The sequence below is a fragment of the Budorcas taxicolor genome, chromosome 11 (assembly GCF_023091745.1).
Source record: "Budorcas taxicolor isolate Tak-1 chromosome 11, Takin1.1, whole genome shotgun sequence".
NCBI lineage: Eukaryota > Metazoa > Chordata > Mammalia > Artiodactyla > Bovidae > Budorcas > Budorcas taxicolor.
This window is the reverse complement of record NC_068920.1, coordinates 157947239-157962892: the sequence shown is the minus strand read 5'-3', so window position 1 is coordinate 157962892 and position 15654 is coordinate 157947239. Positions and strand designations below refer to the sequence as shown.

Sequence of the window (15654 nt, the reverse complement as noted above, 5' to 3'; positions counted from 1 at the left end):
TCAGGGGCCTTTCGGCGGCTCCTCCCTATATCCCAACGTGCCCCCAGGGGAGATGGGGCCCTGGGGGCCGACTAGCCTTACCTTGGGCCTGCATCCGGGTCCTGACCAGGGCCAGTGGGTAGCTGGCCAGCTGGCCACAGGTGCTGGACATGGTGCCACAGGCCAGGAGCACAAACACACCAGGGTCTGCACTGTTCACTGCACAGCGCTGCAGCCAGGCATTCTTGAGCGTCTGCAAGGGTACAGCGGGGCGGGGATGAGCTGAAGTGCCTGCAGGCCCCAGGAGGGAAAAGCCTGAGAAGCAGGGAGAGACTGGGGGGGTTGGGGGTTGGGGGTAGATATCGGATCCACATAGGAGGCGCTGCCCAGTCACATGGATGGGATCCGCAAGGCCACAGTAACCCAACTCGCTTGGCCTGGGCTGGCCCTGGGGGCTGGCTGAGCTCCTGACTGGCCTGCCCTTTATTTCTGCTGTCACTGGGGATTCCCAGATAGGATGGTAGTGGGGGAGGAAGCAGGGGCAGCAACCCCTTCTTCTCCTCGGAGGGCTGGACCCCTGTGCTCTGGAGCCTGCAGGGGGCCAGGGAGCCCTCAGGGCACCGCGCTCTCCAGATCTGTCAGCCAAGCCCCTGGGGCACAGACCCTGGGGGCTGCCATGGGCAGGCAGTGTGGCAGGAAACCCCTTGCAAGGGACAAAGGAATTTGGAAGGAGACAACGCGGGGAGGGGGTACTGGGGAGGGATGACACATGGCCGGGAGGGGGTTCTGAATCTCTCCTGCTGCTCAAGGGGCCTGAATCCTCCAGGGGGCCTCACCTCATAGACGGCGAGGTCTATGCCAGCGTAAGGGATGATGCCCAGCATGTTGGGGATGTAGCCTTTGTAGAAGGCGGCCATGCCCTCTCGGGCCAGGATCTTCCTGGCACAGTCCAGCATGCCCGAGTACTGGCCTGTCTTGCGCAGGGCCATCCGAGTCTTCAGGACCTGCAGAGCCCAGGGCGGGTGATGGAAGCCTGAGTAGGGCCCAGTCCGCCCGCCCACCTCCACACGGGCTGCCCGCCCCAGCACTGACGTGGCCCTCACCTCCATCGGGTAGATACTACTCTGGGCGATGGCCCCTGCCAAGGACCCTGCCACAAGCCTCTCGTGAATCCTCAGAGTCTCCTGGTCACTCCCAATGAGACGTTTGATCTGAAATAAGGAGCCAACAAACTGAAACCCCTCTGCTGGAGACCAGCACACCTGTTGCTGCCCCGCCCGTCCTCCTGGAGCCAATCAGGTTTAACTGAGACCTGGTGTCCCCTGGGCTTTCGATGCAGCCTAGAGAAGGCAGGCACTGGCCCCCAGTGGAACAGGCTAGTGGGGCAGGCGGGGCTCAGACCCAGGCCCCTCCATCCCCCACCTGGCCCGGCTGTCCCTCAGGTTCAAGGCCTGGCTCCGGGTTCCAGGGATCAGCAGGGCAGGGACCTTGTCCCAGGGGGCGTTCAGGATGCAGGTGCTAAGGGGCGACTCTCCCTGGAGAGCCGGGTCCTCACCTGCTCATAGGCCATGAATTTGATGGCTGACTCGGGGGCGATTTTGAGGACGTTGATGCCGTTGCCCCGCCAGAGTGATCGGGCTCCTCCTTCTCGAATCATCTGGGTGAACCCACCCACGATGCACATGTTGTTGCTGCGGGAGGCGTGGACCTGGGGAGGGAAGGACAAGAGGTCAGGAGGAGCCACAGGGAGCCACCGTCGTCTGACCAAGAACTAGGATGGGAGGTCGGCAGGCAAGGCTCTGCCCTCTTGTGCCTGAGACCGACTCAGCACCTGAGAGTCTAACGTGGCTGTGGGTCCAACCAGACTTTTTGCTGTGCACCCAATGTTTATATCCCAACACTGTGCTAAAACACCTCTTACACCTCCGTGAGGACTACTTAAAAAAAAAATTGAACTTTTTATTATGGAAAAACTTTCAAGCATATATAAAAGTACAGAGGAGCTTCCATGAACCCATAATAAGGTTCAACCATCATCAGACCAGCCAATCCATGTGCCCCCTACCCACGACCCCTCTCCTACTCCCATTAACTGAACGCATTCCCAGCCTAGTCATTTCACCCAAGGACAGCTTTTCATCTCTACAGCATTCCCGGGGATTGGGGGAAGAAAAACAAACTGACGAGGCAACTGGTTTGAGCCTCTTAGTTTCCAGAGGAATAGAAGTCCTGGGAGTGAAGGGAAGTGCTCACGGTCACCCAGATGGGAGGGAGGGACCCCGGATCAGGTCCCAGGCCCAGAGCTCCTCTGCCCAAACCACTCCATCTCCCTAATTTGGCACCTTCTTCTGTCCATAGACCTTGAACCGAGGCAGAGAAAGGAGGCAGGGAGAGGCTGACACCTTTTCTGAGCAGGGTTCCTGGCATTAAAAAATGCCAGAACACCAGCCAGGGAACAAGAGGGTGACTGGCCACTGTTCAGATGACACTGAAGTCCAGTGGTGTGTCCTCAGGCAGGTCGATTTCACAGCCCTGCCCCTGACGTGCATTCAGCTTATCTCTGCCCTGTGGACTTGGAATCAGGCACTCGGCCAGGGAACTAGTATCTGGGCCAGGTGAGGATCAGCTTGCACAGCCCCCCATGCAGTGGTCTACATAAGATGTACATAAGGTGACAGGTTCCTGCCACACCCCAGTTCTCACTGGGGTCAGCTGACCACATTACAGCCCTGTAATGTGACTCCTGGCTTAAGAGCCTCAGATAAAATTAGATCAGCAATGCACAAAAGGTCACCTGGGCCAGGATCTAATGTCACCCTGGTTGGAGCAATAACTCCAATCTGATTTAAGAAAGGTATGGACCCAGAGCAGGGCCCCAGACAAGGGCAGGGAAGCCAACCGACCAAAGAACTCCAAGGAGGAAACAGGCGGCTCAGGGCCCGTCTTCCTGTGTACATACCTGCATGAGCACCTTGAGTCTGTCCAGGGGGGCCGTGCAGGTTCTCGATACGGCCCCCGCCCCACCGCCGGCCACCAGGTGCCTCCACCACATCCCCGTCTGCCTCTCCTCCACCGTGAACTCATCGGGGACTGTCAGATTCTCACCCACATCAAAGATCTGTGAGGAACGCCAACACCAATAAATCAAGCAGGCTCCCAAAGCTTCTGGCTGAACGATCGCCGCCAGCTAGGTCTACTGCCTTCCACTGTCTAAAATGGAACCACCACCATTCTGCACACCCCCCACCCCCACCCTGTGGAGGTGGCAAAGCTCTGAGCCGTCTGTGGCCTTGGAGAGAGAGGCCGAGGTTAGGGTCTGAAAGCAGAGCTGGAAAAATGCGGGTACAAAACCAGGAGGACAGCCCGTCCAGATGCCACCAGGGGCTCCTGCAAGAACAGCTTACAAAGGCATTTCAGCTGAGGATTGCCAGGCTGGCTGTGCTCAAAGGATCAAGTCGGGGGTAAAAATTCTTCTGAAACACGATGTGTAACCGGGGTAAAAATTCTTCTGAAACCCGAAGAGTAACCGGATCGCGCCGGCAGAGCGTTATGCAAGGCTTCTGCAAACACGAGAGGGCTGTGCTGCCTGAGAGGCGCCCTCTCTCCTGGGGCGGCTGGCAGAGCCAGCTCTGCTCCAAGCCCGGGGGGCACAGGCCCAGCCTGGGGGGCAGCCGGCTCCTACCTATGGCGTGCCCACTTAATTTCACCCCACAAAGATGCCAGGCGTCCCCTCTTAGAGCTGGTGGCATGGGATGGTGCTAGGACTGTGACCAGGGGGCACTCAGCAAGGAGGAGCAGAAAGGGATGCTTGTGCACGGAGGGGGCACGCGGGCAGGGGGGGTCAACAGGGCCACCACCAGTGAGGGTGCTGTGTGCCTCTGATCAGAGGTGAAAGAGCTGTATGTGTGTGGCAGTGGGGAGGCATTCTTTTGCCACAGAGGGAAATGACACAAAAACTGAGGTGGGGGAGGGGAAGACACTTAACAGCTCGGCTATTTGCTCTTTACCAGGCAGCTCCCACTGCCCCCAAGGAGGCTTTGAGAAAACCAGAGGGCTCAGCGAGAAGGGTGGACCCTGAAGATTGGGCAGCAACGGGGGCGACAGGAGGGTACCCTTTCTGGCAGAGGGAATCCGTGTTTGGGAAATGGGCGGGGCCGTTTAGGTTGGCTGGCACGTGGGAGATGGAGGGAGCACCTGGAGGGCTGGCAGAGGAGTGAACAGCCCTGCTGCGAAAGAGGGGGCAGGCCGGGAACCCCCAGCAGGATGGGGGCTGATGCTGGGCGGACGGGACCCTCTGGACGGGGGAAGAAGAGACCACCTTCCGGCCCTGGGAGGTGGGGCTCACCGTGGAGTGCTTCCAGTATAGGATGATCTCAGGGATGTTCTCCACGGGGTGCAGGAGGTGGTAGTCTCGCCACTCGTTCCAGTCGATGGTCATCGTGCCGTTTTTGTCCATGCTGCGAGACACACGCACGGTCACCCAAGTGGACGCAGGCCCCACCTGTCAGCCGCAACCCCCACCCTGCCCCGACCTCCAGGGGAGCCGAGGGAAGGCGCGTGGCCACCAGGAAACCACGGAAGGTGCCCCTGCCCCGGAGGAGAAGGGGCCAGGTGGCTCCACACCCCACTTGGCACAGACACAGGGATGTAATGGCCCATGAGCACACCGATCTGATCAGGCACAGAAGTTAAGGAGGCAGGAAGAGGTCCCCAGGGTGACACGGATACTTACTAGGTGACAGGGCCCCAGAAGTGGCCCGTTCGTATTCTGACAGACAGACAAAAGGAGGATGCAGAGGAGAGAGGAGAAACAACACAAGTAAGTGCTCTGAGCGGAGGTTAGTGAGGTGAGCACACGGCACAGCATGGCGTGAGGACGCGCTCTGCAGGTGAGGGGAGCGAGGGCCAGGGGCTGCATCCCTACCAGCCTGCCAGCCGGCTTTGGACCCCCCGGGACTTAAGGAGGCTGAGGAGGACAGGAGGCGACTGCAGGGCTGCTCTGGTGGGAGTTCCCAGCGCCTAGGATCGCCATTTGCCTGGGGCAGTGCATCTGAGTGTGAAGTTAAGAGGAGGTTCCCCTCACTGGAGGGCAGCCCTGTGAGCCCTGCCCCTCCCTGCACGACCAGCCAGAGAAGAGTGTTCCTTGCTCGCCCTTCACCTACTGAAATCTCCCCACTAGTCTTTGAGAGTGGCTGGCATTGGGCACCCTGCCAGGGGATTTGCGATTCTTCCACTGGGAGCTGACCTGGACCCTGGGGAGCGGCTGGTCTCTGGGAGGGGTTACTTATTCATCCCTTCCAAACACCAGGAGCCAAAGTTCATGGAAACAGGGTTAATACAATGAATGGCACTGCGGAGTGAGTCCAAGAATCTTTCTTTCGTCACACTTTTGTTAAAGCAAACCCAGGGGCTGGTTACGCATGCACTCACCTCTTGAGGATTTTTTCTGCCTGCTGCTCAGATATCTTGACCCCCAGGTCCCGCAGGGACTGCATGATCTCCTGGGCATCGATCCTCCCTGGAACAACAAAGGCCATGAAGCTGGGGCCAGCCTGGCGCAGAGGCCCAGGACTGCCGGGCAGCTGCTGGCCCTGGGGACAATGCTCACCATCATTCTTTTTGTCCAAACTCTTGAACACCAGCCTCAGTTTCTTCTCGTGATCTTGGAGATAGTGGACGAACTCTTCGAAGTCTAGCTGCCCATCGAGGTCTTTGTCGCCAGCTTGTACGATTTTCTAGAAAAGAAAAGAAAAGAAAGGTTTCGTCCCTGGGCTCAAACACCAGCTTCTCCCGCCCGTGGTGCCCCGTCCTCGGGAAAACAACTGCTCATCCATGAGGTGGCCCGGTGACCCGAGACACTTCCCCTCCTCCACTCCCAGGGTCACTGCCTGGATGCCCAAGGGCCGGCCAGAACCCAGCCGAGAGCCCGCCGTGCTTCCCTCGCGATTGACAAGGGAAAAAATCAGTCCCTGAGAGAAGCTCTTCAGACAGAGGCCGACAATGGTGGGCTTGAGCCTTTCTGGTTTCACCCGGTTAGCTGCCCGGCTCCCTGCGGCACTGTCCCTGGAGCCAGGCCTCAGCCCCATGTGCCCTCTGCCCACATGCGGGGTGGCCCCGGAGCTCCAGATTTCTGCAGAAACTCTGCACCTTGCGCTTTTATTCTTAACAGTGGCACTGGCCCAAGAACAGTCGGGGGTGACCCGGGTAAAGGTACAGGGCAGAGCTGGCCCCAGCCAAGGCCTGCTTGGTGGAGACACCGTCAGAGAGAACTCTGGAGGCTGGGGAAGTGCTACGACCCACAGGAACTATTTTTGGGCCTGTGCTTGAAGGCGCTGACTGTCTCAGATCTCGGGGGAGCCAGATGCTGTAACCAACCTCAGCTTCCTTATTAACCAGGCCCTGGAAAGCAGGGCAGCTTGACTCAGGAATAGTTCGGTAACCCAAAGGGGCTTTAAGAGACCCTTTCCTTGGCAGTGAGGGTCCAGAAATCTGCACCTGTGCTTAGAGATGAGCTTGGTTCAAGCAGCTGTAGCCCATTTTGGATGCTCAGCAACTGGAAGTTTTCCACAAAAGCACAAGCACTTGGCTTGTACCCCAGGTCCTGCTAAATGCTTTACCTTGAGTAATCCGATGAATCCTTGCAAATATCTCTAAGAGGTGGGGGGCTGGCATTTCCCTCACTTTTCAGAGTCTGAAACAGAAGTTCTGAGAGGCTAAGTAATTTATCCAAGGTCATGCAGCTAGGGAAGTGGTAGGCGGCATTCAAGCCAGGCCTGTTGGATTCCAGTCACCTCTATTGAGAGAGCCTGCTGCCATTGTAAAGGTTAATCTCAAGAAGGTGGGGAATATACATGAGTCACTCCAACCCAGCAACACCCCAAAACTAGGACTGAAAAATCTAAAGAAAATGGGTAGAGTCTCCTTGCGTTGCCCAATTCTCTCAGCGAGAAATAACATCCTCTATCCACAAACCATTGTGGGTTTCCAAGTCTTCTGAGCCGGTGGATTTGGAAATTGATGGATCATTGGCTAGCTGGTCCTCTCCGGATACTGTGTCACTTAACATGATCCAAAGACCAGCTCGGGGGTGTGACTGGAATGTGAGACAGATGCTGGTACATGTTCTATCAACTCTGTGGACTCGGGTTAACTTCCTGCAGGCATTTCTACTCGAGAATGACACAGATGACACACAGGTAATCATCCTAGTTTTATGAGAGGAGTGGAAGTAGAACCTGCAAGTCATTTAGGGAGGAGGCGAACGCGAGGAACGAAGCTCGCTGGGATCTGCGTTGCTCTGGCACCAGTGTGATCCATGTGACTTGTTGGGGTGGGTGCCGGGGTACAGACAACCCAAGAACATGCTCATGCGGCTGGTTTCAAAACAGTCTAAACCCTCGCTTCTACCCTAGTCAGGTCTCCTTCCTAGGATAAGCACGTCATCACCCCCTGCGCACACTCTGACCGCCACTGCCACCCCATGAGAACCAGGGGACAGCAAGGGGTCTGCTGACTGGCGAAGCTGGGGTGTCCCTGTAGGAGGAGGCGACCCTCTCAGACGCTGTAGCTGTTTCCCCGTATTTAAAATGGTAATGATCTCTGCTGCCTCCGGCTCCAAAGAGACCCCCTAGGAAGGTCCCCTCACCCCTGCCCATTGGTCTGTTTCACCCAGAGCACAGTCCTGTCACCTCTAGCCTCTGCAGCCACAGTTCCAACTCCTGTGCCTCCAAGAGGGGCCTCTCCCCTCCCCTCAGCTCAGAGAAAGACCCCCCGCAGCAGCCAGACCACGCCCCCACTTTCTGGCCCTGCACTGCCCCGCACCCACTCTCCGCAAGAAAATTCCTTTCCCTCTTCCACAAGTGCCTCCCCTATAATTCCAGCCTCCCTTGGAAGTCACATGAGAGCCAGTCTCTCCCGTGACGCAGCCCTGTAGCCAGCTACAGCCATGCGCCTGCTGGGGAAAAACTGGCATGGCTGGAAATCAAGCGAGCTGGAGGCATGGGACCCTCTACCAGCTCGGGCCTTCACTGAGTCAATGCTGATGAAGTGCCCGCCCACCTGCCTTCTGTGTCCCGGTACAGACCTGCTTCCATTGGCGGTAGGTGGAGAACTCCTGGGAGGGGATAAAGACGCTGAGTTTGAAGATGGACTTCAGCTCGGCGGGAAGCCCCTTGGACTCGAAGTACTGGAACTCGGTCTGGGCCTCCCCGATGAGGGGCACATACAAGCACAGGCAGAGCATGCTGGCGGGAGCTGCTTCAGGCGGCGTGGACGCCGGGAATGCTGCCTGGCCCCGGCACACTTGCACAAGATATGCTGGGGCGCAGCTGTCATTGGCTGCCTCAGCCCTGCCCTTTGGCTTAATTGAAAAAAAAAGTCTGCTCACTGTACTTCCAGCCAACAGCCAATGAGCACACAGCCCCGTGAGGAGGCGGGCACTGCCCCAGTGCCAGGGGATAAAGATCAGGACTGACGTCACCAGCTCCCTGATTAACCCTTCCTAGTCAGGCAGCGCATTCGGCCCTGCCCCCCAAACAAACCTTCACCCACCAGCTGCCAACCCCTCCAAACAAACAAACTGCCTTTGGTCTGTTTTTTTCCACAAGGTCCCCAAACGCGTCACACAATACCGTAGTTTCTCCCTTTAGTAAATCATTTCCAGCAGAAAAATTAGTGGAGGCAGAGATCAAATCAGGGCTCACTGAATGGGTCCAGTTTAGCTGTGAGGGCAGAAAGTCAGGGGTGGTGGGGGAGATGCTGGCAGGGGTCCCATGGAATTGTAGGGGGGCTCATTCATCTGTCCCGGAGCTGCTCCTGACCTGGCTGGCTCCAGGGACCTTACTTTCCCAGGCCACCTTGCACATGAGCACCCCTTCTGCGGGTTTTGCCTGGAGACCCCGCCAAGTGTGGAGAGGCTGACGTTGGGGGGGTGGGGCAGGAAGAGGACACCCTGGGCTAAGGTCATTGTGCTGGGGGGGGACTTCTTAGCAGCACCAATCTAGGGTCAGCCTGAGCCTCACTCAGGACCCATGGAAGTAGTCTTCAGAGTCCACGTTCACTCAGAACGCTCCAAAGTTCAGTGGATTGGAGCTTTTCAGCTTAGAACCGTGCTGCTCAATACAGAACTTTTTCAATTTTATTTTCATTAATTTATTTCTGGTTGCACCACAACATGTGGGGATCTTAAGTTCCCCAATCAGGGATGGAACCCTTGTCTCCAATGCAGGGAGTCTTAACCACTGGACCACCAAGGAAATCCTCAATTTTAAATAAATCAAAATAAAATGAAAAATTCACTTCCTTCTGCATGGGTCGCATGGCTTGACAGTCACATGGATTCACCGAGCATTTCCATCAGCACAGAAAGTTCTTCTGAACAACACTGCCCTAGAACAATGAGGTGAGGATGAGGAAAAAAAAAAAAATCTCAGGTCCTGGAGAGTCAAGATCTGATTTTTATTTAAGGGCCACCCCACCACCTCCACCTCGTCCCTTCACACTGAAGTTGTCAGATTCGTGCTGCAGAGGAAGAGCCCATGTCACAGAGATGAAAAAGGAATCCGTCTCGCCTTGTTCCATCTACAGCGCGCTACTTCCTAATACAGACAAACCCTCACTACCAGGATGGGTTAAAAATGGATTTTTATCATTTGTTGATCCACAGAAGTGAAAGGAACTTCTTAAATTCACTAAAAATCTTTTTGTTAAGAACTTGAAAAAGGTTCTGAAAACAAGATGCTGATGCTTACGTACATCAGTATAAAACAGATTTTAGTAACTTATATTATGGGATTGGCCAAAAAGTTCATTTGGCTTTCCCGTGAGAGGCTACAGAAAAACCCGAAAGAACTTTTTGGCTGACCCCATGTTTCAGCCCTTCTAAAGAGATCTCAGGGTAAGTCTGTAAAAACAGGCCTTGGGCTGTTTTATCCATTCACTTGGGTGGATCCAATGATGTACTCAGAGGCAGCTCAGGATTATTTGGGCAAATGCCGCCTCAGCCTCCACCTAAATCCAAGTCACTCAGTTGTGTGTTAACCCACCCAAGCCAGAATGTTCTGCTTTAGAGCTATTTTAACATACATCTTATCTCTACTGTTGGGGTCCCCGAAGGCAGGGCTATTATACCTCCTTGTCTGGAATGAGCCCTTGCCTTGATCACGGAAGGTGCCTGATAGAAGCAGTTTCTGAATGAATGAATCATACTTGGCAGGGCTCTAAGACCCCAAGGAACAAACATGACCATTCTCAATGAAGACCTTAGGTCTGGTTTCCCAAGTGTCTGCAAATAAAGAGTCCTCAGGGCATTTTGTCTACCTCAACAAGATACTGTATTATTACTTTTATTTTAAAGGAAGTTCACATTTATAAATAAAAGAGCTGAACTTTAACTGCTGATCTTCTTTTTAAAACTATTCATGTATGCTTCTGAAATGAAAACAAATTACACAGATCTGTTGAAGTGTTTCATTTCAATGATGACTATAATCCTTCCAATACAAAATGGCAAATATTTTGACTGAACGAGTAAGTTGTTAAATTGGAGATATTCATTTTCTACTAAACTATGTTTGTCAAATAATGGTGGTAAACATAACTGTACCATTGAGGGCTTTTTTTTCTTTTGTTACCACTGAGTTTTATGACATATTTACACACCTGAAAAGAGATTTGAAAACAAAGTCATATGAAAGTGAAATCAATACTTAAAAGAAATGATCTATATGTAACCTTGTTATATATTTTCCAAATCTCCTGTAAATGTGTTATCATATTTTCATAATTTAAAAAATAAATTTAAAAAGCATTATCAAACAAGGGCAACTATCTTCTACAATAAACAGGATGGAATCTTCCTGATCATAACAGGGCTCATCATTCTACAGACCAATGGTACCACCTGGGTCAGAAATGTTCTCTGAAAAGTTCTACATGTGCTTGTCAAGATGTGATCTTAACAACGCTTATATTAATTCTATTCCAATGTTATTCTTAAAAAAGAGCTCCAACGTATTTCTGTTTTGCAACCGTGTTCATGTCCAACAGAATGTCTTCACTGGACAAACGTACACTGGCGTTTGCTTATTTATTTAAACCATCCACCCCCCTGAGTTGCACAGGTCATGCAGAGTTCTTCTGTCACACAGAAATGGCAACTTCCTAGTTGAGACCTCCAGGCACCTGGAGTTCCAAGGCAAATGTTCTTTCCCTGGAATGACAGACACTGGGCCCCAGAAGGGCCCTGGGGTGACCTCTTAATCTCTGAGAAGAACAATCAGACCAGGAGAGGCCACCTGGTTTGCTCAGGCCCCAGAGCCAGCTGGCAGCGGGGCTGAGGCTCACCCGGGGCCCGGCTCTTGTTACAACAGCCATGTAAATCAGCACCCAAGCCTGACACTGCCATAAAGAGATTTTAGAATTCAGTTTTGAAAGAACACTTCCTCAGCCTGACCCTGAGCATTACAATGAGCAGGACCTCACACGGGAGGTGGCAGGTATGGGGGAGCAATTTTAGCCTTAGCTAAGAAAAAAAAAGCCACAAGAAACTCTACCTGTTACAGTGCTAAACACACACGTGGGAAATACAAATAAGGAAGAAGAATAAAGCAGGGCTCGGGATCTGCCTGGCGGTTTGGTGGTTAGGACTCTGCTTCCACTGCGGGGGGCACGGGTTCAATCCCTGGTTGGGGCGCTAAGATCCTACACGTCACGTGAGAGTGAAAGTGTAGTCGCTCAGTTGTGTCTGATTCTTTGTAACCCCATGGACTGCAGCCTGCAGTTTTGTCCTTTGCCCTGGGATTCTCCAGGCAAGAACCCTGGAGTGGGTTGCCATTCAGTTCTCCAGGGGAATCTTCCCAGCCCAGGGACTGAACACGGGTCTCCCGCAATTCAGGCAGATTCTTTACCATCTGAGCCACCATGGAAACCCACATGTCAGGTGGCATGGCCAAAAAAAGGGGTTCATAAAGTAGGATGTTTGACACCAGCCCCAGGCGTTTCTGAACCCCTGAGTGTAATGCACTCTCCCCCTCCCGCCTTCTATGCTCTCTTTACCTGCTCTAATTTTGTGACCCAGATCCATGTTTGTCTCCTTTCTTCCAAAGTCCATTCCTCTAACAACTGGTCCTGGGAAATGACAACAGTCACTCCCGACCCCTGAGAATTCAGTGCTATTTCATTTCCCTTAATCTGCAATTCCTCTCACGAGCATCTTCTCACCTTCAGACCTGCCAATGGGCCGACCCCACAGGCTTTCCTTGTTCTACTACTGTTTCATACCAGAGAAACAGGTGCTTCCCACAAGAGCTGGAATACCATGAGTAAGAACAGGGCAAGTAGAGTACCTTTGGGAGTGTGGCATTAGCTCATAAAGCATTTCCGCCGCCCCCCTCTGATGACTCAGACCAAGCCCAAAATATTAATATGCGAAGGAGCCTTGCCAGCATCCGGCTACTCTAGCCCCGCCCACCCGTAAGGCTCTCAGAGCCTCATTTGCTGCTGCGGTCGGTCGCAGTGTCGTTTGACGATCGGGTTGCCATGACAGCCCATGGAGCTGGTTTCCAATGAAACCTGTCTGCACTTGGCAATTAGACACACAATGAGCAAAAATTCTCTGAGCTTCTGAGGAGACGGCCCCTCGGGATCTGAAAGCTTGAATGCAGCTTGGGGTACCTCCCACTCCAGACTAAAGGCTTTCTTCTCCAACTGCAGATCAACTGGAAGACAAAGATAAACGGTGGAAACTGGAACAGTTCCTAGAATAAAAACTTGCAGGAACCTGACTCACTAGCAGACATATTTAAAAGAGGGAAGTGAGAATTAAACAGAGTAGCAATGCTGGGAAACTGAGAAGCCTGAGAACCAAGGTGAATGTCTCCACCAGTTTCCATGCAGTTGCAGCAGCCTCTGCCTGAGAGAATGACAGAGAAACAGCGAGCTAGGCCCCATCGGCCAAAGATCACAACCCTCAACCCTCTACCTTCAAGAGCAGCTGCGCTGGAAAAGGACACACTGCTGAACCGCTACTCCAGTTCTTAGTTATCTGCCTTTAAAGGGTCCACACTGCCCAGGTGTGCTTTCCTGCTTGCTTCAAACCAAACCGGCTGATCCACCTCCCTCTTGGGGCTCCCCCGAGCCCCAGCCAGCTGATTCATGTCCCTTTTGGGGAGAAGTGCCAGTGAGAGGTGTGGGTCTTACATTCCAGCCCGCCTTGCTCCCAATTCTGTAGGTCAGGAAAGAAGCTGTTCAGAACAGAGTTCTAATGCCAACCAGCCCAGGCGGAGGGGGGAGGGCTGGCAAGGGGTGCCAGTCAGTATGAGTCTGGGAAATGGAGCAGTTAATTATTAAAGTAAAAAGTGGGTGAATTTAAAAGGGAGCCGGCCAATCCCATAATCCCTTGACTATAGGCAAGCAGGTCTGGAGATAAAAGTTCCTTCCAACAGAAAACCCTGCAGCCATTTCCAAGTGCCTCTAAAATGACTGAAAGGTAGAGAGCGACACCTGTCATGCCTCAGGCACAGTACAGACACTCAGACCCCTGCTGCCAGTGGTTGAGCACAGACTAAAGATTTTTCTCATTGCTTAACCTGCAACTACAGCAAAAGTCGCGTCATTAAAAGTCCCTCCCGGGACTTCCCTGGTGGTCCAGTGGCTAAGACTTCGTATTCCCAACGTAGGAGGCCTGGGTTCGATCCCTGGTCAGGGAACTAGACCCCACATACCTCAATTAAAGATCCTGCATGCCACAACTAAGCTCCAGGGCAGGCAAAGAAATAAATTTAAAAAAAAAAAAAAAAAAAGGTCCCTCCCACTGAGCAAAGAAAACGTGAACATCTGTTTCGTAAATGCGGCAATTCAACCCAGTAGAACCTTTTCTGGACTCTACAGTGTGCCACGCACAGGGCAGACTCTCTTTCCTTTCTCCACTTGATTTTTACCTTGAGAAAGGAGAAAAAATCCAAAGTAACCAAGGCTCAGGAGGTGGACCCGGCATTGCTACCTCAGGTGGGAGAAACCACAGCCAAGCAGCCTTTTGGTTCTAATCCTGAACAGAACAGGAGTAGTCCCCGTGGCTTTCTTAACGGAAGGCGAGGCAGTAGAGGGCAAAGTTCCAGGTAGACTAGAGTGAAATCTCACCTCTGCCCTTCCTTTATTGTTTAATCCTGGGCAAGTTACTTAACCTTTCTCCACCTCAGTTTCCTCATCTGTGAAATGGGGATCAGATGACATAACCCATACTCAAGGCGTGAGATGGATGGGAGACCCCCGCACTCAGCAGACCTTAGGACTCCAGAGGACTACCGGCCTCTGTGCCTTGAGCCTCCAGCCTCAATTCTGCCCCCCTGCTCCCCTCCTCCCCAATGGAAAGGTAAGATGGGTCCTCTGCCCACCAAGGCAGAGGGTCTGACCTTCGGGATGCAGGACAGGCTGGTCCTCCCTAGTTCCCAGCACCTGGGTTCACCTTCGAACGTTTGCTCTGTGGCCCACTTGAGGTTCATCCTCCCTGAGCTGTTTAAAATGCTAATACCTAAGACACACTGTAACTGTCCCTTCCTTTCAAATGGCTTTCTGGGGCCACAGTGACACATCCTAGGGTATATCTCCCATTGCATTCCACCTTCCTTCTTCAAATGGCCTCTGAAATGGTCACGTAAGGTAATCAAGCTGGTGCAGCAGCCACAGGGAAACTGGACTAAAGTTGGGCTTCTTTATTGTCTAACACTTCTCCCCAGGCCCCTAGTACCAAATGAATCCATTCATAAGTTTTCTCTTCCTCCCCCACTTTCCAGCTTTCTCCAGGCCAGCCCGTCACCTAGGAGGTCCTCTCGACATTGCCATTACCTTAGGAAATTGCTCTGCAGGTCCGACCACCAGCAAGATGGTGGGTCTCTTTTCCGTGGCCTCAGCCCTTCCGTCCTGCTTCCCCAAAAAGCTTGGCATCTGGTCTCTCCGAGCCGGGGCCGGGGTGCCTCTGGCTTCATTCCCGCTGCCCTCTCTGGAGCCTTGGCACCCGGCCCTGGGGAAAAAGCTAGACAGAAAATGCCACAGCATCTGAAACATTCCGGCTTGCTCCCCACGTTGCCGCCAGTGACCGCTCACTTTTGAGGGCTGTGACCACAACACCGAAGGTCTCTGGCTACACAGCTACTTGGATGACTAGCCTGAGAAGTTGGGAGGGCTGGCAGCTCTGCCTGCGGTGGCTGCTTCCTGCCTTCTCACTGCTGTCGTGCCTTGCCTGCGAAGCAGCTCACTCTGAGAGCCCCGTCGGGGGGTTGCTGGCCACGAGAGAGCCGCTGGAGCTTCTTCCAATAAAAATTCACTTTTGCAGGTGGATTGTGATCAAAGGTTTGGTTTTTTGGCAAAAAAAGAAAGAAAAGGCGGATGGCCCGACAGACCTCTCCCGAGGCAGAAACCAACTTCTTCTAGCTCCGGATCATTCAGCTTGTCCTCTCTGAACTAAGGAGCAGCATCACACCGGCGGCGAGCACCCGAGCATCCAAGCCTGCATTCTCACTGCAGCAGGGCGCGGCCAATCGCCTCTGCCGACACTACCGGGTTCATTATCCCCACCAGCAACGTCCCTCCAATCACAGCCCGCCGATTTCCCGCATGCGGCCGGCAGTTCTGCAGGGAGGTGCCCGCGGCAACCTCCAGAGGGGCTTCCAGCGTCCCGGA

The 15654-nt window shown here is 53.5% G+C and overlaps 1 protein-coding gene across 2 annotated transcripts in view; it reads right to left on the bottom strand.

Annotated features, from left to right (window-relative positions):
* Window positions 1–15654, bottom strand: part of SLC25A25 (solute carrier family 25 member 25) — a 33323-nt gene that overhangs the window by 2064 nt on the left and 15605 nt on the right. The window contains exons 2-10 of one of the 2 annotated variants that reach the window (XM_052647920.1): window positions 5588–5714; window positions 5410–5497; window positions 4712–4747; window positions 4325–4436; window positions 2939–3097; window positions 1535–1687; window positions 1083–1190; window positions 816–983; window positions 82–232 (exon numbers count right to left, since the gene is read on the bottom strand). In XM_052647920.1, the coding sequence (XP_052503880.1) occupies window positions 82–232; window positions 816–983; window positions 1083–1190; window positions 1535–1687; window positions 2939–3097; window positions 4325–4436; window positions 4712–4747; window positions 5410–5497; window positions 5588–5714 (1102 nt within the window). Of the gene's footprint in view, window positions 1–81; window positions 233–815; window positions 984–1082; window positions 1191–1534; window positions 1688–2938; window positions 3098–4324; window positions 4437–4711; window positions 4748–5409; window positions 5498–5587; window positions 5715–8062; window positions 8292–15654 lie in introns of those variants that run through there. The other variant, XM_052647921.1, reaches the window with a different exon arrangement.